Raw genomic sequence first — 21825 nt, forward strand, 5'->3', positions numbered from 1 at the left:
ATGCCCTTTACACTACTCTTATATGCCCAAATTTGCATCATCCATCATAACTCATCTATATCTACTGGAAGCCTAATATGCCCCAAATTCCTTTCTCTGACTCTTAAAACACTAATCACTTTGCATTTTGAATCAGGGCTCTCTGTTTTGGTGGTTCTATCTCATGTATTAGAATGGAGCAACCTGAGAGCAAAATCCAGGTGGGATTCATCTCTGTATTCATCATGGGCCCAAGGAAATTGCTTTGCATGTAAGTAGTATTCAATAAATATTCCTTGAGGAAAGAAAAATGTAGTTTAGGCCATTAGGAGGACAACAGAAAAAGCTTTGCTTTTTGAAATCTCCATTTGTGCCATCTGTGACACGCACAAGTTTCAGGGCTATTATAAAACCTAAATTGAAAGGTGTTCAATATACTGAGTGTTTCTTGAGGGCTTTTCTGCTCAGCCTTATGCTATCATAAGAGATGCACACGTTTGACATTGGTCAAAAGGATTTAACATGGACTTTTCTATCCAGGGGCTGAAAACTGAGTTGAAGATTAAAGTCATACTTATGGGAAATAAGAATGAATACTATAAGCCAGCATTCACATTAGAGGGTAAAACTTAGGTGCCTAAATAAGTGAGGAAAGGGAGAGTTCCCTGGGGCAGAACTGTCAAAAAGCTTCCTGGAGGGAATAGGTCTTGAGATGGATTTCAAGGGATGGCTAAAAATCCTTCCTTGTCCCTTCCCTGTATCAATGACCCTCCTCTTTCTGAATGTATGGCATGGTCAGAAATAGGTTGATGGTGGAAAGAGTAGCTCTGAGTTCTTTTATGACATCTACATTTTAAGCTTGAGGATTCTCTCAGGATCTATCTAGAAAATAGAAGAGTAAACATCTATCACCTTCCATGCCTGCCATTTCCTGAGAGGTGTTACCCAACCAGTAGCACTATCATTTTTAGAACTTCTATTATATGATCAGATGCCCTGTATACCTAATCTTTTTAATCCTTGCAAAAAACTTGCCTGCAATATAAGCATTGTCCCCACTTACAGTTGAGAATACTGGTTCAAAGAAATGAAATTTACCTAACTAAAATCGTGCAGTTAGTAATCAGCCTCCTATAAAAGCAAAACAACTGCTACATTTTACTCATTATGTGCCAAGTATATAAATAACTCATTTCATTGTTACAGCAATCTTATGGACAACAAATATCTTCATTTTACAAATTAGAAAACTAAGGTTTAGAGAAGTTGTGACTTGCCCAAGTTCTCACAACTAGGATGAGGCAGATCCAGGATTCAAACTCATATCTGGGAGACTCTGAAACCTAAGTCACATCTGAGACTCCAGTAAGCCTTTTGAGCCTATGGTCTTTCTATCAAATTGTACTTACTTTTAATTTCTTTTTAACTTTGATCCACAACCTGACTTTTACTGTAAGTTTGACCTCTTTCTCCAGTTCAATCTGTTTCCCACCCCTACTCTTGGTTCTCTATCAAACACATAACATTTGCAGATTTCTTAGGACTTGATGACCATCAGTCTTCAACCTTAAGCCATTCTTTTACCTTTCTTTATATCCATCTACACCCTACCTGAGGGAACAGAGTAAGGGGAGATATTCCTCTTGTAGATTCTCTTTATCTACTAGAATCTATTTCTTTCTCTTGTACTCCCCCATGATAAGCTTAAAACCTCTCTTCTCCTTTAGCCACTAATTGCCCTTGTGGATCAACTGGGAGTTAGGCTCTAGGAAAGGCAAAGAATGAAAACCGAACACAATAGATTATTAAAAGCATGAGTCCAAACAAGAAAATGTGGATATTGGCCAGCACAGCTCATTACTACAGGATCAAGTCTGTGCCTAATACTTTTAGAGCAAATGCAAATACCACTCATAGCATTAGTCACCCTGGTGGAGAACTGATGACCCTGTGGCTAAGAAGGGCCTTACAAACACCCTTTATTCAAGCCTAAGAGTATACTACCAGAATTTAGTCCTTCCTTTCTAGTAAAGACAGAGGCTCCCAAGCCTATATATCATAGGGTCCCAGTGTGGAAGTATTCTCCACTATTATCTCAAAACCTCCGACATAGTGAAAGACTCTTTACCCTATGTTCCTACTGAAATTTATTCTTATTCTCACTAGAACATAAATCACACTGGACTGGGAATAGTTGCTTACATGCCAGCCTCACCATGAACCTTTAGAGGGCAAGGACCATGGCCTTTCATCTTTATTTCTCTCACTACATAGCACTCACTGTGCATGAATAAATGAACAAATACATGTAAGTAGCTGTCCTTCTCTCTATTTCCCAAAGGAAAGCCCAAGTCCCTTTGTAGAAGCTATACAGATGCCCTCTCCAAAACCAGGCCTGGTAAGAGCCAGTAACATGAAAGGAAGGCAGAAAATTTGGTTTGTATAATTTTGCTCCTCTAAAGTGAGTGCTTCCTAGAAAACAGAAAAGGGGAAGCTAGCTAAAGCTACTTAAGAAATAAGAATGTGTTGGAGTTCCCGTTGTGGCACAGTGGTTAATGAATCTGACTAGGAACCATGAGGTTGCGGGTTCAGTCCCTGGCCTTGCTCAGTGGGTTAAGGATCCGGTATTGCCATGAGCTGTGGTGTAGGTTGCAGACGTGGCTCGGATCCCGCGTTGCTGTGGCTCTGGCATAGGCCGGGGGCTACAGCTCCGATTCAACCCCTGGCCTGGGAACCTCCATATGCCACAGGAGCGGGCCTAGAAAAGGCAAAAAGATGAAAAAAAAAAAAGAAGAAGAATGTGTTACCCAGGGAGCCTGGTTTCAAGCCCCATCTCCACAACTTACAATGTGGGTAACTCTGGGCTATTTGTTTCACTTCTCTGAGCCTCAGTATCTACATCAGCTGTAAACCTATCTCAAGGCCTATCACAGTGATTAGATGCCATAGAGGAGATGTCTCCAGCTCCATGTGTAGAACAGAAAAGAGCCCTTGACAAAATTACATCAGCAAACAATACTGATTTTATTATAAAGTTGACTGCCATGGAACAAAGCAATATAACATATACCTGTTTTTGATATTTTTAATTACTTAGAAAAAATGTGGAGGACATCCAGTCTGTTCGAATGTTGAATCGATGCAAGAGGCGAAGACAGGGGATAGGACAGCTGTATCACTAAGGCAATGAGACGTGGGCACTGACCCTCAGGATGGAAAGTGAAACTCCTAACAAGGAGCTGAACTGAAGTGACTACAAGGTGCATAGTGGGTCAGCTGAGATGATAGCTCCATTCCTCTGACAATGCCATTTTAGGCTGTGGGCTAGTACCTGTGGCTAACAACTATCAGTTATAGTTCGGTGTCAGAGCTGTTGGGTTTTTCTTAATTGATGTGTGTTCTGAAGCAGCAGCCAAAATGGGGAAGAAGGGAGGGAGTAAGAAGTGAGGAGGTGGGGGTGGATAAGGTACAAAAAGGCAAGTACACTAGAAGTTTGGCTAATCCTTCACCAAGGCCATTTCTGCTTTCTGTAGCTAAGGCTGGAGGCATGGGTCTTTGAAAAAACATGCATCACACTTATCTGTTGCTAACTTATCTAAGGCAGAAAGCAAAGTCAGTCAATGTTTTGGCCCAGATTTAGGTAGTCTGACTGATATTTGACAGTCAAATCAGTACTTATATTAAATGAAATGATTAGATCAGAGCAACTGCCTCCAGTGGCCTGAGGCAGAAATGTGGAGGAAGGAGGAAGAATGGAATGTTGTTGGGATTTAACTTTGTAGCTGAAGAGGGTGAAAGTGGAACTGATAGGGTGAAGTTACTGTGTGTCCTGAGCTGGTATGATCTGACTGGCCCTAGGCTTGGCAACGGCAAGACAAACTTTACTATGATGAATAAAAGTTGAGTTATCCAATTCTCTACCAGGATTGATGTGAAGGTCAATGTATGACTTGTAATTTGAAGCTACATATAAGCCTGGCCTAAATTGGCTACTTTCCAGAAGAAACAAATCTCGGTGAGGGGAGGGCAGGGGAGGGAATTAATAACATATTTTGCATATTGGTTATACAGCAGATATTTTATTTGTTATTTCTTTTAACCCTAGAAATAGCAACAATTCTGAAGGAGGAACTGTTTCATCCATTTACAGATGTGGAAACCAAAGTGCAAAGGAGTTAAATGAACTGTAATTATACAGATGCACAAGTTTCAATCAAGAGAATTCAGTCAGTTACTTAGCAGAAATCTTATCAGAGCCCCATAGAAAGGCTTTTACTGAATTGTGTTCTGAAACAATGTCATTAGCCCATATTGAGGTTGTTATATGCAACAACCTATATTATGAAAGCAGCTCTAGGAGATATGTAAATATAAGAGCATGTTTCTGTTTATACACATGGGCAATTGAATTTCATATAATTTTCATGTGTCATGACCATTATTTTTCATTTTATTTTTTTAATGATTTAAGGCTATAGTTTGCTATGCTCTGATATAAGCCTAAAGAAGGTAGGGACCCTGTATGTCTTATTATTCTTATGTCCTCAACACCTAGAAAGGGGCTAGGCACAGAGTAATTATTCTTACTATTTTAAGTACTTATATTCTTCTATATTGTGAAGTGTCTTAAATCTTGTTTGGAATAAGACATGACATAAAACATAAGGCACATTTTTAGAAGACTATCTAGCTCTAACTAGATACTTTACTTTTTAAATTAAAGGATCCAAGATTCTGATCTAAGCCATATCTTGCTTCACAGATTTCTATCCTTCCAAATCCCTCTGGACTAGCCTCAACATCCCAACATGAGTCTCCACATCTAGTAGCCAATTAAATTTGCATAAGTCAGTCACAACTTGAATTTACAATTTGTAATTTTAAAAGTCCATCATTTTTCAGAAGTTGTTACACTTTGTTCTTATTTCTACTAAACAGTAAAATAAGAATGAGAAAACAGTAGTTCACAGATTCAAAGCTTTTAAAGGTAAGGTGATAGTCTTGCCTTACTGGAAGGAACAGAGGCTTTGGCACCTACCAGACTTGGTAAGACTTAGATCCCAGATCCCATGAACCTTTGGCAACTTATCCTTGTTGGCCTCGCTTTTCTAGTATAAATAAAAACAGCGAGGTGTAAAGACCAGAAATAGTGTGTGTGTATATATATATATATATATATATATATATATGACTGGGTCACTATGCTGCACAGTAGAAATTGACACACCACTGTTAATCAACTATATGCTAATAAAAAATTTCAAAAAAAAGATCAAAGTGGAAATACATGAAATAGAGGCCAAAAAGACAATCTACAAGGTCAACAAAATTAAGAGCTGGTTTTTTGAAAAGATAAACAAAATTAACAAACTTTTAGCTAGACACTAAGGATAAAAGAGAGAAGGATCTAACAAGTAAAATCAGAAATGAAAGACCAGAAATAATAACAGCTACTACAGAAATACAAATAAGAAAATATTATGAAAAGCTATATGCCAAAAAATTGGTCAACATAGAAGAAATGGAATAATTCTTAGAATCAGAACTTTCCAATACTGAGACATGAAGAAATGGAAAATCTGAATAGACTGATCAGTAGTAAAGAGATTAAAACAGTAAACAAAAACCTCTCTCAAACAAATGTCCAGGACCAGACAGCTTCACAGGTGAATTCTACCAAAAATTCAAACAATATTTAATACTATCCTTCTCAAACTCTTCTAAAAAATTAAAGAAGAGGGAACACTTCCCAACTCATTTCACAAGGCCACTATTACTCTGACACCAAAACCAGAAAAGGACCACACACACAGGCCAATATCTCTGATGAACATGGATGCAAAAATCCTCAAAAAAATATGAGCAAATCAAATACAGTGCATTAAAAGGATCATACATCACAGTCACAATCAAATGAGATTTAATCCAAGGACACAAGGATAGTTTGATATGTACAAATCAATCATGTAATACACCACATTAACCAAATGAAGGATGAAAACCATATCATTTAAATAGATGTAGAAAAGGCACTTGACAAGATTCAGTACCACATGTGATAAAAATTCTCAATAAAACTGGTGTAGAAGGAACATACCTCAACATAATAAAGGTTATACATGACAAGCTTACAGGAAACATCATAGTCAATGGTTAAAAACTGAAAGCTATCCCTCTAAGATCAGGAATAAGACAAGGATGCCCACTCTCACCATTCTTATTCAACATAAAATTGAGAGTCCTAGTCAGAACAATTAGGAAAGGAAAAGAAATAAAAGGCATCTAAATTGGAAAAGAAGAAGTAAAACTGTCACTATTTGCAAATGACATTATTTTATATATAGAAAATCCTATACACATAAAGACTATATCAAAGAACTATTAGAAATAATAAACAAATACAGTCAAGTTAAAGTGGACAAAATCAACATACAAAAAACATGATGTTTCTGTGTGTTAACTATGAAGTAGCAGAAAGAAAAAAAAATAAGATGATCCCGTTTACAATTGCAACAAAGTAACAAAATACTTAGGAATAAATTTAAATATGGATATGAAAGACCTGTACACTGAAAACTGCAAGACACTGTTGAAATAAATGGAAGAAGACACAAATAAATGCTAAGTTATTCAGTGCTTATGGACTGGAAGAATTACCATTGTTAAAAATGTTCATATTACCAATAGCAATCTACAGGTTCAGTGCAATCCCTATCAAAACCCAAAGGCAGCTTTCACAGAAATAGAATAAAAAAATCAAAAATTCATAGGGAACCACAAAAGATAACAAATAGCCAAAGCAATTCTATGATAAAAGAACAAAGCTGGAGGTATCACACTCCTTGATTTTAAAGTATATTACAAAGCTATTGTAATCAAACAATATGTATTAGTGGAAGAACAGACAGATATATCAATAAAACAGAAGTAAAAGCCTTGAAATAAAAGCACACATACATGGACAATTATGACAAAGGTGCAAGAAACATACAATGTAGAAAGATAGTTTCTTCAATAAATGGTACTGAGAAAATTGAACAGCCATATGAAAAGAAAGATTGATAAATAGAAAGAAAGAAAGCTATACTATCACAAAAGATATTTCAAAATCAATTAAAAATGAATTCAAGTCTTGAATGTAAGGTCTGAAGCTTTAACACTCATAGAAGAAAACATAGACAGTATACTTTTTGACATTGACCTTAGTGATATTTTTCTGTATATTCTCCTCAGGCAAGGGAAGCAAAAGCAAAAATGAGCAAATAGGATTACATCAAACTAAAAAGCTACTGCATAACAAAGGAAACCTTCAAAAAAAGAAAAGACAACCTACCAAATAGGAGAAGATATTTGCAAATCATATCTCCAATAAGGGGTTAATACCAAAAATATTTAAAAATTTATGCATTTGTTATTTGTTGACTTGTTAAAGATGGCCGTCTGACCAGTGTGAGGTGGCACCTCATTGTAGTTTTGATTTGCATTTCTCTAATAATTAATGATGTTGAGCATTTTTCATGTGCCTGTTGGCCATCTGTATATCTTCTTTGGAGAAATTTTTATTCAGGTCTTCTGCCATTTTTCAATTAGGTTGTTTTTTTCTTTTGCTGTTGAGTTGTGTAAGTTGTTTGTATATTTTAGAGATTAAGCCCTTGTTGGTTGCATCATTTGAAACTATTTTCTCGCATTCTATAGGTTGTATTTTTGCTTTTTTTTCATGGTTCCTTTGCTATGCAAAAGCTTGTAAGTTTTTGGGTTTTGTGGGGTTTTTTTTGTCTTTTGTCCTTTTTAGGGCCGTACTTGCAGCATATGGAGTTTCCCAGGCTAGGGGTTGAATCAGAGCTGTAGCCACCAGCCTACACCAGAGCCACAGCAATGCCAGATCCAAGCCACATCTGTGACCTACACCACAACTCACAGCAACACCAGATCCTTAACCCACTGAGCGAGGTCAGGGATTGAACCTACAACCTTATGGTTCCTAGTCAGATTCATTTCTGATATGCCATGATGGAAACTCCAGAAAATCTTGTAAGTTTGATTAGGTCCTATTGGTTTATTTTCACTTTTATTTCTGTTGCCTTGGGAGACTGCCCTAAGAAAACATTTGTATGGTTGATGCCAGAGGATGTTTTGCCTATGTTCTGTTCTAGGAGTTTACAGCATCTTGTCTTATGTTTAAGTCTTTAAGCAATTTTGACTTTATTTTTGTGCATGGGCTGTGGATGTGTTCAAGTTTTATTGATTTACATACAGCTGCTTGGTTTTCCCAGCAACACTTGCTGAAAAGACTTTCTTTTTCCCATTTTATATTCTTGCCTGCTTTGTTGATATTAATTGACCATAGGTGTCTGGGTTTGCTACTGGGTTCTCTATTCTGTTCCATTGGTCTATATGTCTGTTGATCCAGCAATCTCACTCCTGGGCATATATCCAGATAAAACTTTCATTGAAAAAATACATGCACCCCTATGTTCACTGCAGCACTATTCACAATAGCCAAGACATGGAAACAATCTAAATGTTCAATGGATTAAGAAGATGTAGTACATACACACAATGGAATACTACTCATCCATAAAAAAGAACAAAATAACGCCATCTGCAGCAACGTGGATGGAACTAGAGACTCTCATACTAAGTGAAGTAAGTCAGAAAGAGAAAGACAAATACCACATGATATCACTTATATCTGGAATCTAATACACAACACAAATGAACCTATCTTCAGAAAACAAACTCATGGACTTGGAGAAGAGACTTGTGGTTGCCAAGGGGGAGAGGAAGGGAGAGGGAGTGGGATGGACTGGGAGTTTGTGGTTAGTAGATGCAAACTATTGCATTTGGAATTGATAAGCAATGAGATCCTGCTGTAAAGCACAGTGAACTATATCTAGTCACTTGTGATGAAAATGATGGAGGATAATGTGAGAAAAAAGAATATGTATATGTGTGTGTGTGTGTGTGTGTGTGTGTGTGTGTGTGTGTGACTGGGTCACTTTGTTGTACAACAGAAATTGACAGAGCACTGTAAATCAACTATAATAGAAAAAATCTTAAAAATAAAAAGAAATAAAAATACTTATGCAACTCACCAACAAAAAATCTCTAAACAACCTAATTTAAAATGGTAAGATGAGCTGTATGGACACTTTTCCAAAGAAGACATACAAAAGGCCAACAGGCACACTATAAGGTTTTTGAAATTATTTTTTATAGTAGAAACTAATTTGTTCTCCAAGGGTTTTATTTTAAATTTTATTATTTTTTATTTTTATATATTTTTTATTATAGTTGATTTACAATATTGTGGCAATTTGTGCTATAGAGCAAAGTGACCTGGTTACACACACACACACACACACACACACACACACACACACACACACACATATAGTCCTTTTCTTATAGTATCTTCTTTCATGGTCTATATCACAAAATTGGATATAGTCCCCTGTTTAATTATGGGAAATGGAAATCAAAAGCCCAATGAGATATCATATCATGCCCACTAAAATAAGTATTTTATAAAAGGCAAGAAATAGCAAATATTGGAGAGGATGTGGAGAAAAGGGAACCATCATACACTGTTGGTGGGAATGTAAATTGGTGCAGCCACTATCAAAAACAGTATGGAAATTCCTCAAAAAATTAAGGATAGAACCACCATTTTTTGGTTTTTATACAAAGAAAATGAAAACACTAATTCAAAAATATATGTGCATAGAAAAAAGTATGGAGGTACCTCAGAAAACAAAATATAGAACTTCCATATGACACAGCAATCCCACTCCTGGGTCTATATCCAGAGAAAACTTTCATTGAAAAAGATATAGGCACCCCTGTGTTCATTGCAGCACTATTCACAATAGCCAAGATGGAAACAATCTAAATGTTCATCAACAGATGAATGGATTAAGAAGATGTGGTGGGGGGCAAGATGGTGGAGGAGTAAGATGTTGCACTCACCTTCTCTCACAAACACATCAAAAAAAAAATCTACCTGTAAAATGATTTGCACAGGATTTCTACTGAACACTGGCAGAAGAACTTAAACCTCCCAAAAGGGTAAGAAACTCTTGACATAAATGAGTAGAACAAAATAAAAAAAAAGAGAGAAAAATAATAAGGATGGAACTAGCATTCCTGAGAGGGAGCTGTGAATGAGAAAAGGAACCCGCATTCTGGGAAGCCACCTAACAGACAGGGAAATCAGCCAAGATCGAGGGATTTCAAAGTTGCTGAGAAAAGTGCAGCAGCTGGACTGAGGAGGGCAAAGCAGAGTGAGACCTGGACAGATCATCTGCACTACCTCCCCAGACACCACAGCCTGAGACAATTGGGCAGGGGCTAGGTGCTGAGATTCAAGCTCCAGAGGTCTATTCTAGGGAGAGGACTAGTGTTGTCTGTGGGGACATCCTGAGTGCCTAAGGATTGGTGTGCCACAGGCACGGGAGAGGCGTGCTATGGGCTGGGGAGTGGAACATTGTGGCAGAGGGAACCCAGGAGGAGGTTGGGCCCACAGAAGCAAGGCACCATTGTTGGGGAGGGTGAGATGAAGAGGGGTGGACTGCCATAGGAATCTCCCTGTGCACCCATGGGCTATCAGAGGGCAGGGTGCCTCTGGCACAGGCTACAGGTGGTGAGAAGCCACTACCTTGGGCTACTGGAGACCAGGCACTTCTTGTGCAATTTATGGGTGGCTGGGTACCTCTTCTGTGAGCTAAGGGCAGTGGGTGTCTAAGAAGTGCGATGTGGTACTTCTTGAGTGATCTACAGACACCAGGGATGGATCAAGGCGGTCGTCTCAGAGGCCAAAGAGGCGTGGACTTCCACCACTGTGGGCCTGTAAGTAGGGTCGACCTGCAGCCCCAGTCACCTCAGGGGTCGCAAAAAAAAAAAAAAAAAAAACAGGGCACTGCAACTGAGCACCAACAGTTGTTGCTCTCACTCCTATGGGAACACACTCGCCCTGCTGCTGCCATTGCCACAATCTGAGCAGCAACCAAACGCTTGATCACTGTCCCTTCCCAAGACCCTGCAACTAGGAGCAGGTGGTGCAGCACCTCTTGTGTGTGCTAAGCGGGATGGGGTGCTTCTTCCAATGGTCTACAAGTAGCGGGGGCAAACCACAGCAATTATCTCTTACTCCAGAAGTGGGTATGGCCCTCCATCACTAGGGGGTCCCTGAACAGGCACCACTTGTGGCCTCAATCACCTCAGAGTGCACCACAGAGGAGGGCATTGTGACTGCCACCTGTTGTTGCTCTCGCTCCCTTGAGAGCACACCCATGCTGCTGCTGACACAGCCAAACATTCTGGGCAGTGCCCAGATGCTAGATCACTGTCCCTTACCAGGAATCTACAACTAGGAGCAGCCTCAGCAGCACCTTCTGTGGGGCCTAAGTAGGATGTGGTGCTTCTTGCACGGTTTACAGGTGGTGGGGACAAACCACAGCAGTTATCTCTGACTCCAGAGGTGGGCGTGGCCTGCCACCACTAGGGGTCTGTGAACAGGCACCACTTGTGGCCCCAATCACCTCAGAGGGCAATACAGAGGAGGGCATTGTGACCAAACACTACCTGTTGTTGCTCTTGAAGGCCTGGGAGCACACCAGCCCTATTGCTACCACTGCTGAGTGCTCAAGCATTGACAAGCTTGAACACTGTCACATCCCAGGACCATGCAAATAGGAACAGCCTGTGCAGCACTTCTTGTGTGGGCCAAGCAGGATGGGGTGCTTCTGGCATGGTCTACAGGTGGCAGGGGAGAACCACTGCAGTTATCACTGACTCCAGAGGTGGGTGTGGACCGCCACCTCTAGGGATCCCTAAACAGACAGCACTTGCAGCCCCAATCACCTCAGAGGGCAACACAGAAGAGGGCATTGTGACTGAACACCACCTGTTGCTGCTCTCACTCTCCTGGGAGCATACCCACCCTGCTACTACCACTGCCAGACACTCCAAGGAGCACCCACACACTTGATCACTGTCTCTTCCCAGGATTCTGCAACTAGGAGGAGTCTGTGCAGCAACTCCTGTGTGGGCTAAGCAGGAGGGGGTGCTTCTTTTATGGTCTACAACTGGCGGGGGCAAACCACTGTAGTTATCACTGACTCCAGAGGTGGGCATGGCCCACTACCACTAGGTGTCCCTGAAGAGGCAATACTTGTGGCCTGAATAACCTCAGAGGAGGGACTGCAATTGAACACTACCTGTTGTTGCTCTCACTTCCCCGGGAACTCACATACCCTGCTGCTGCCACTGTCAAATACTCTGGGCACCCTGTAAATCTGCCTAAGGCTCATTACCACTTCCAAGGGCCCTGCAACTAGGAGTAGCCTGTGCCATCTTCCTGCATGTCCTTGCTGGTGTTGAGAGCCTAGCAAATAAGCACTGACTACTAGCCCTACTCATTGCCTCCTTCTCCCTGCAAACACACTCAGCACCCTGGAGATAACAGCCTTCTCACACCAAAGAAAGAGACAGAAAATATCCAAACTCCCAAACCAAAAATAAATAGTAACCCCCCACAAAATACAAAGGGTTGCTCTTGCATAGAAATAGCCCTCCAAAACTACAGTTTGGATTCCTTATACTCACAGAAAAATAAAAACATAAGCAAGATAAAGAAGCTCAGGAACCATTCCCAGTTAAAAGAACAGGAGAAATTACATGAAGCAGCAAACAATGAAACAAACCTCTGAAGTCTGACAGACACTGAGTTCAAAAGGGAGATAATGAATATACTGAAGGAATTAAGGATGAATATCAAGGAATTAAAAGTGGATATGAACAATAATGCAGATTACTTTAGAAAGGAACTATATAATGTAAGGAGGAACATGAAAATATTAGAAATTCATTTGAAGAGACACAAACTGAGCTATAGGCACTGAAGAGCAGAATGAATAATGCAGAGGAACAGATCAGTGACTTGGACAATAGAATAATGGAAATCACCCAATTAGGACTGCAGAAAGAAAACCAAATGAAAAAAACGAAAGCAATATAAGAGATCTATGGGATAATATAAAGTGGGCCAATCTATGCATACTAGGAATACAAGAAGGAGAAGAAAAAGAAAAGGGGATTGAAGTTATATTTGGAGAAATTATGGCTGAAAACATTCCAAATCTAAAAGAAAGTGATATCAAGATACAGGAAGCATAGAAGGCCCCAAACAAGTTGAACCCAAATCGGCCCACAACAAGATGTATTACAATAAAAATTGCAAAAGTCAATGATAAAGAGAGGATTCTAAAGGCAGAATTATCTAACAAACAAAATAGACTTTAAAACGAAGGCCATAAAGAAAGACAAAGAAGGACACTATTTAATAGTAAAAGGATCCATCCAAGAAGAGGATATTACAATCATCAACATATATGCCTCTAATATAGGAGCACCAAGATACATACAACAAATAATAACAGACATAAAAAGGGAAATTGATGGGAATAAAATAACACTAGGAGAATTTAACACCCCACTCACAGCAATGGACTGAGATCCTCTAGACAGAAAGTCAATAAGACAACAGAGATCCTAAATGACAGAATAAAAAGTTAGACTTCATTGACATTTTCAGGACATTGCATCCAAAAAATCAGAATATACATTCTTCTCAAGTGCACCTGGAACATTCTCAAGGATTGATCACATACTGGGACACAAAGCTAGCCTCAACCAGTTTAAGAGTATAGAAATTATTTCAAGTATCTTCTCTGATCACAGTGGCATGAAGCTAGAAACCAACCACAGGAAAAGAAGAAAAAACTAACTACATGGAGACTGAACAATATGGTACTAAAAAAAACAATGGATCAAGGAAATCAAGAAGGAAATTTAAAAAATACCTCAAGATGAATGATAATGAAGACACAACCATTCAAAATCTATGGGATGCCGCAAAAGCAGTGCTTAGAGGGAAATTCATAGTGATACAGGCCTTCCTTAAAACAGAAGAAAAATCTCAAATCAGAAACTTAAACCACCACCTAAATGAATTAGAAAAGGAATAACAAGCAAAATTTAATGTCAGCAGAAGGAAAAAATCATAATGATCAGAGAGGAAATCAATAAAATATATATTCAATATGTACAGCAGAAAAAATTAATAATGTATTGGAATAAAAAATGTATATAAAAATGATTCTAGAGCCTCAATGGAAAAAAACCACAATAGAAAAAAATCAATAAAACCAAAAGCTGGTTCTTTGAAAAGGGAAACAAAATTGACAAATCTCTACACAGACTCACCAATTAGCACAAAGAAAACACCCAAATAATAAAAATAAAAAATGAAAAAGGAGAAATCACAACAGATACTAGAGAAATACAAAAAACTGTAAGGGAATACTATGAACAATTATATGCCAACAAATTTGACAACCATGAAGAAATGGACAACTTTCTAGAGACTTACAGCCTGTCAAAACTGAATCAAGAAGAAATAGATCAACTGAACAGACTGATCACTAGAAATGAAATTGAATATGTAATAAAAACATGTCCTACAAATAAAAGCACAGGGCCTGCTGGTTTCACAGGCGAATTCTCCCAAACATATAATAAGGAACTTATACCCATCATCCTTAAACATTTCCAAAAGGTCAAAGAAGAAGGAATACTCCCAAAGTCATTCTATGATGCCATCATCATCCTAATTCCAAAACCAGACAAAGATACTACCAAAATAGAAAAGTAGAGGCCAGTATCTTTGATGAGTATAGATGTAATAACTCTCAACATAATTTTAGTCAACTAAATCCAACAACAGATAAAAAAAGATCGTACACCACAACTGAGTGGGATTCATCCCAGGCTCACAAGGATGGTTCAAAATATACAAATCAATCAACGTCATAAACCACATAACCAAAGAAAAGGCAAAAACCACGTGATCATCTCAATAGATGCAAAAAAGCATTTGACAAGGTCCAACATCCATTCATGGTAAAAATGCTTGCCAAAGTGTGTATAGAGGGAACTTACATTAACATAATAAAAGCCATTTCTGACAAACCCACTGCAAATATAATACTCAATGGAGAAAAGCTGAAAACTTTCCCACTAAAATCTGCAACAAGACAAGGATGCCCACTCTAACCACTTTCACCACTTTCATTCATCATAGTATTGGAAGTACTAGCCAGAGCAATCACACAAACAAAAGAAATAAAAGGTATCCAAATTGGAAGAGAAGCAGTAAAATTGTCACTGTATGCAGAGGACCTGATACTATGTATAGAAAACCCTAAGGACTCAACCCATAAATGAACTGAACTGATCGACAAATTCAGCAAAGTAGCAGGATATAAGATTAACATTCAGAAGTTCAGAAATCAGTTGCATTTCTGTATACTAACAATGAAATATTAGAAAAGAAATACAAAAATACAATTCCTTGTAAAATTGCACACCAAAACATCAAATACCTGGGAATACACCTGACCAAGGAGGTGAAAGACTTTTATGCTGAGAATTATAAGGTTTCAATGAAGTGGAAAGATATTCCATGTTCCTGGGATGGAAAAATTAATATTGTAAAAATGGCCACACCACCCAAAGCAATCTACAGATTCAATGCAATCCTTATCAAAATACCCATGACATTTTTCACAGAACTACAACAAACAATCCAAAAATGTATATGGAAACACAAAAGACCCAGAATTGCCAAAGCATTTCTGAGGAACAAAAACCAAGCAGGAGGCATAACTCTCCCAGACTTCAGGCACTTTTACAAAGCCACAGTCATCAAGATAGGGTGGTAGTAGTATGAAAACAGATATATATACCAATGGAACAGAATAGGGAACCCAGAAATAAACCCTGACACCTATGGTCAGTTAATCTTTGACAAAGGAGGCAAGAATATAAAATGGGAAAAAGACAGTCTTTTCAGCAAATGGTGCTGGGAAAACTGGACAGCCACATGCAAATCAATGAAACTAGAACACACTCTCACACCACAAATAAAAGTATATTCAAACTGGCTTAAAGACTTAAACGCTAGACAAGACACAATTACATTCCTAGAAGAGAACATAGGCAAAACATTCTCTGACATCAACCTTACAAATGTTTTCTTAGGTCAGACTCCCAAGGCAATAGAAATCAAAGCAAAAATAAACCAATGGGACTTAATTAAACTGACAAGCTTTTGCACAGCAAAGTAAACCATTAAAAAATAACTAAAAGACAACTTACAGAATAGGAGAAAATAGTTTCAAAGGATGCAACTGACAAGGGCCTAATCTCTAAAATATACAAACATATTATACAATTCAATAGGAAAAAGTGTACAACCCAATTGACAAATGGTCAAAAGATCTGAATAGACAGTTTCCCAAAGAAGATATACAGATGGCTAACAAGCACATGAAAAAATTCTCAACATAACTCATTATTAGGTAAATGCAAATCAAAACTACTATGAGGTACCACCTCACACCAGTCAGAATGGTCATTTTTAATAAGTTCACAAATATCAAATGCTGAAATGGTATGGAGAAAAGGAAACCCTCCTACACTGTTGGTGCAAAGATAAATTGGTATAACCACTATGGAAAACAGTGTGGAGGTACCTCAGAAAACTTAATATGGAACTACCATATGACTCAGCAATCCCACTCTTGGGCATATATCTGGACAAAACTTTCCTTGAAAAAGACACATGCACCCACATGTTCATTGCAGCACTCTTCACAATAGTCAAGACATGGAAACAACCTAAATGTCCATCGACAGATGAATGGATTAAGAAGATGTGGTATATATACACAATGGAATACTACTCAGCCATAAAAAAGAACAAAATAATGGCCATCTGCAGCCACATGGATGGAACTAGAGACTCTCATCCTGAGTGAAGTAAGTCAAAAAGAGAAAGACAAATACCGTATGATATCACTTTTATCTGGAATCTAACATACAGTACAAATGAACCTTTCCACAGAAAAGGAACTCATGGACATGGAGAATAGACTTGTGGTTGCCAAGGGGAAGGGGCAGGGAGTGGGAGGGACTGGGAGCTTGGGGTAAATAGATGCAAACTATTGCCTTTGGAATGAATAAGCAGTGATATCCTGCTGTATAGCACTGGGAACTATATCTAGTCACTTATGGTGGAGCATGATAATTTGAGAAAAATAATGTACATGTGTATGTGTGACTGGGTCACCTTGCTGTATAGTAGAAAATTGATGGAACAGTGTAAACCAGCTATAATGGAAAAAAATAAAAACTATTAAATTTTAAAAAAGACAAAAAGTCCAAAAATATAAAAAATAGCACAGGGAACTATATTCAATATCCTTCAAAAAAGCAATAACAGAAAAGAAAAAAATAATATCATTATTATTAATTTATTCTACAAATAACAAGTGCTTCCTGTATCACCGTCAGTCATTGTTCTCGGTATTTTGGATATAGAAGTAAATAAACAGGTCAAAAATCCCTCATAAAGCTTGCATTCTAGTTATTATGAATGTCTTTTTGTTCTTGTCTACAATTCCAATATTAGTGGTAGTAAACTGGACGAGATTTCTACTTAAACATCTACAACTTCAGAAAGGTCTCAAGGTGCAAAGTAGTTGGGGTCCTTTCTCTTTCCCATGGAATCCTCAAGCACTTACCCTCCTTGTGGTGAGCCATGGCCCGAGGAGCAGGTCTCTTTATGTGGAAAGATGGGGCCTTACTGGGCCCAGTGCCTGGAACAGGTCCATTGGTTGCCTTTGGTAAGGCCTTGGTCCCTCCATCCTGTAGCCTAGACACCAACTTCCCCACATCCACCTCGAGGCAGGACTCCAACTTGCCCTCTGAAACAGGTCTGCTTGGGGACTTCCTCCCAGAATCAGCTTCCCCACTTCTCTGCATAGGTATTTTGGGGTATTGAAGTGGCTTGGGCAGTTCTATACTACTGCTGATGGTACCATTGGGTGTTCTATGTTGGATTTCATCTAGGAAAAGTTGGTGCAAAGAGGAAAGATTAATAATAACCTTTATCACCATAACATTATTACACATGCATACTTAATATTGCAAAATTACACACATTTTCAAAGGAGTTATTGTCATGAAACAAATCCATGTATCGCACAAAATCAGTCTCTGCTTTTGCCAGTTCACAAGGAGTCACAGGTTTCATAAAACAGGGAATTCAAGAACTTAGTATTATTTTCATGACCAAAATTTAATAAAACCACAATATGCCAAGATGCTTCATTTAAAGGGATATGTTAAAAAATAACTTAATCTAATCATTTGTCAATGGACATTTAGGTTGTTTACATATACACAATGGAATACTACTCAGCCATGAAAAAGAACAAAATAATTCCATTTGCAGCAACATGGATGGAACTGGATACTCTCTTACTAAGTGAAGTAAGTCAGAAAGAGAAAGACAAGTACCATAGGATATCACTTATATCTGGAATCTAATACATGGCACTAATGGACCTATCTACAGAAAAGTAACAAACTCATGGACTTGGAGAACAGATTTGTGGTTTCCAAGGGGGAGGGGAGGGAGTGTGATGGACAGGTAATTTGAGATTTGTAGATGCATGCTATTGTATTTGGAGGTGATAAGCAATGAGATCCTGCATATAGCTCAGGGTCGCTTGTGATGGAAAATGATGGAGGATAATGTGCAAAAAGAACTGGTCACTGTGTTGTATAGCAGAAATTGACAGAACATTGTAAATCAATTATAATTAAAAATTAATATATATATATGTATATATATATATATGCAGCTCTATGTTCATTACAGCATTATTTATAATAGCCAAAATGTGGAAGAAACCTAAGTGTCCATCAGTGGATGAATGGACAAATATGTGGTATACACAAAACAATAGTACTCAGTCATACAAAGATGAAATCTTTCTATTTGTGACAACATAGATGAACTTTGAGAGCATTATGTTAAGTGAAATAAGTCAGATGGAGAAAAACCATTGCCATATCATTTCACTCGTGTGGAAACAAATGGACAAAACAAAAAATGAACAAAGAACCAAAATAAATCAACAAAGCAAACCAAACAAAACGAAAATAAAATATGGAGGGGAAGAAGAGGGAGAAATGGGTAAAGGGGGTCAACTCTATGGTGACAGACAGAAACTAAATTTTTGGTGGTGAGAATGCTATAGTTATACAGAAATAGAAATATAAGGCTGTACACACAAAATGTAAATGTTATAAGCCATTATTACTTCAAAAATAAAAAAATAAATGAAAATAGCAACAATAATTACATTAATAAATAATATAGATTCAAAATGATACATGCACCCCAATGTTCATAGTAGCATTATTTACAATAGCCAAGACATGAAAGCAACTTAAATTTCCATAAACATATGGATGCATGAAGAAGATATTTCACATATATACAATGGAATAATACTCAACCATAAAAAGAATAAAATAATGCCATTGGCAACAACATGGATGGACCTAGAGATTATTACACAATGTGAAGTATGTCAGAAAGAGAAAGACAAATATCCTACTATATAACCTATATGTTGAATCTAAAAGAAATGTTACAAATGAACTTATTTACAAAACAGTAACAGGCTCACAAACATAGAGAATGGACTTGTGGTTGCCAAGGGGGGTGGGGGAGGGGTGAAGTGGGAGTGTGGGGTTAGCATATGCAAACTATTATACATAGAATAGATAACTAACAATGTCTTACTATAGCCAATATACTGGTATATGGCACAAATGAATTTTTTCCTCAGAAAAGAAAATCATGGGCATGGAGGACAGACTTGTGGTTGCTGAGGGGGAGGGGGAGGGAGTGGCAGTGACTGGGAATTTGGGGTTAATGGATGCAAACTATTGCCTTTGGAATGGATATGCAATGAGATCCTGCTGTATAGTACTGGGAACTATATCTAGTCACTTAAGATGGAGCATGATAATGTGAGAAAAAAGAATGTATACATGTATATGTGACTGGGTCACCTTGCTGTACAGTAGAAATTTGACAGAATACTCTAAACCAGCTACAATGGAAAAAATAAAAATCATTATTAAAAAAAGGAACTTAAAAGCCCTCAATCAATTATACATTCTATTACTTTAAATAAAGATATCAGTTAATCCTTAACTATTTCTATTGGTTTCAAAAGTAATTTGTAAAGATCTATCAAATTGCAAGTTAATATACTTAAAAGAATTTAACTTCTTTCTCCATACTCATAAAGACATCCTCAACTAGCTACTTTATGGTCTTTTCCTAGCTTTTGTGGTCTACAATTTCCTGTGACAATAGTACATGCTTTTCAGGTGCTCTGTGTCTTAATTAAAACTTTGAGACTCTAATGAAAGCCAGGGATAATCTCCATATAAAAAAGTTAACCTACACATATACACACACAATTCTGAAAACTCTAATAAGAGATTCATGGAGCCCCCTGAAACTGTTAATGAACCCTTGATTGAGAACTCCTGCTCTACAGAAATTGTCACCTTCCTTGGTAACACAAAACCTAGATCAGAGTGTAGTAGTTAAGAACATAGGTTCTGGTCAGCGAAATGAGACCTGAGAGACATGTCAACCAATTGTAACACATGAGTCTTATTTGGATCCTGATTGAAAAAAAGGAAAACTCAACTATTTAAAAATAGGAGAAATTTGAACACTGACTAGATAGTTAATGATCTTAATGAATTACTGTTTTGTTTTCTTTTATATATGATGATGTTATTGAAAATTTGATTTAAAAAAGAGTCTTTATCTTTTACAAATAGATCTGGAAATATTCATGGAAGAAATGACATGATGTCTGAATTAGGAAAATGGGTAGGGATATAGATGAAACAAGATTGGGCATGTGGTCATAAATGTTGGTGATAGACATATGGAGAGTATGTTACACTGTTTGTTTTAAACTTGGTTTTTATTTGAAACTCTCCACAACAAAATTTTAAAAGAACTCCAGGTTCTAGAGCCAGGTATCCAGGTCTGAATCTCAGTTCTGCTAGTTACCAACTGTGGAACCTGGGGCAAGTTCATAATCTCAGTATACTGCAAATATTCTCCTCAGTAAAAGAGGAATGATAATAGTAAGTACCTACCTCATGAAGCTGTGGTGAGGATTACATGAGATGGTATATTTATTTCAGTGCCTAGTATATAATAAACATTCAATAGCCTTTAGTTATTATTTATATTATTATATTTAAGTGGGCTGTGAGATATGAGTTTCCATGTGGGAAGAAAGGGCTAAGTCTTGCTGCAAAGAATTTTTCCCCCAAGACTTTTCTTCCCCTTGGGAACCTGCCATAAATCATTGTAGCCACCACCAAAGCCATGAGGAGTTCCTCTATAGTTCCTCTATAATTCCCATAATCCCATACTCTTATCTGCTCCCATATAAAAGCAGATATATGACACTGCTTTTATTAACCCTAGCACAACTGCTCTCAGACTAGATCAGTAAGATAAAAAATTACCAAACACTCACAAATAATAGTAGTGACATAAGCTCAAAAATGCCAAGTAATTAGATCACATGCTTCCAGAACATGTCTTGTGGCAGAGGCTGCCTTTAAACCTTCTAGCAATTAGGACTAAACCTCAAGCACATTTACTTTCTCAAAAGAATGAAGTAAACAGTGACATAAATTCATTCTCCCACATGCTTTTGGCCCAACATCTCGGTTACATATTTTTATCTGAATACTTTCTTCTTCTGGTGGAGAGATGTCGGGAGCCATAAGGCTGCTCCAGTAAAGAAAGCAAAGCCACAGTTGGCACCTGCGTGAGGCTTGTCTGGTTAGCAGAGCTACAGACAAGCTGAAGAAAGAAGAAGG

The 21825-nt window shown here is 37.8% G+C and overlaps 1 protein-coding gene across 2 annotated transcripts in view; it reads right to left on the reverse strand.

The window, feature by feature from the left end:
* The window catches only part of OPHN1 (oligophrenin 1), a 556237-nt gene that overhangs the window by 12278 nt on the left and 522134 nt on the right, over positions 1-21825 (reverse strand). Inside the window, exon 21 of one of the 2 annotated variants that reach the window (XM_047764386.1) lies at positions 17625-17948. The exons of the other annotated variant lie outside the window; for it this stretch is intronic. Coding sequence (XP_047620342.1) covers positions 17625-17948 — 324 coding nt within the window. The remainder of the gene's footprint in view (positions 1-17624; positions 17949-21825) is intronic. 2 annotated transcript variants of the gene reach the window in all.

This window comes from Phacochoerus africanus, chromosome X (assembly GCF_016906955.1).
Source record: "Phacochoerus africanus isolate WHEZ1 chromosome X, ROS_Pafr_v1, whole genome shotgun sequence".
NCBI lineage: Eukaryota > Metazoa > Chordata > Mammalia > Artiodactyla > Suidae > Phacochoerus > Phacochoerus africanus.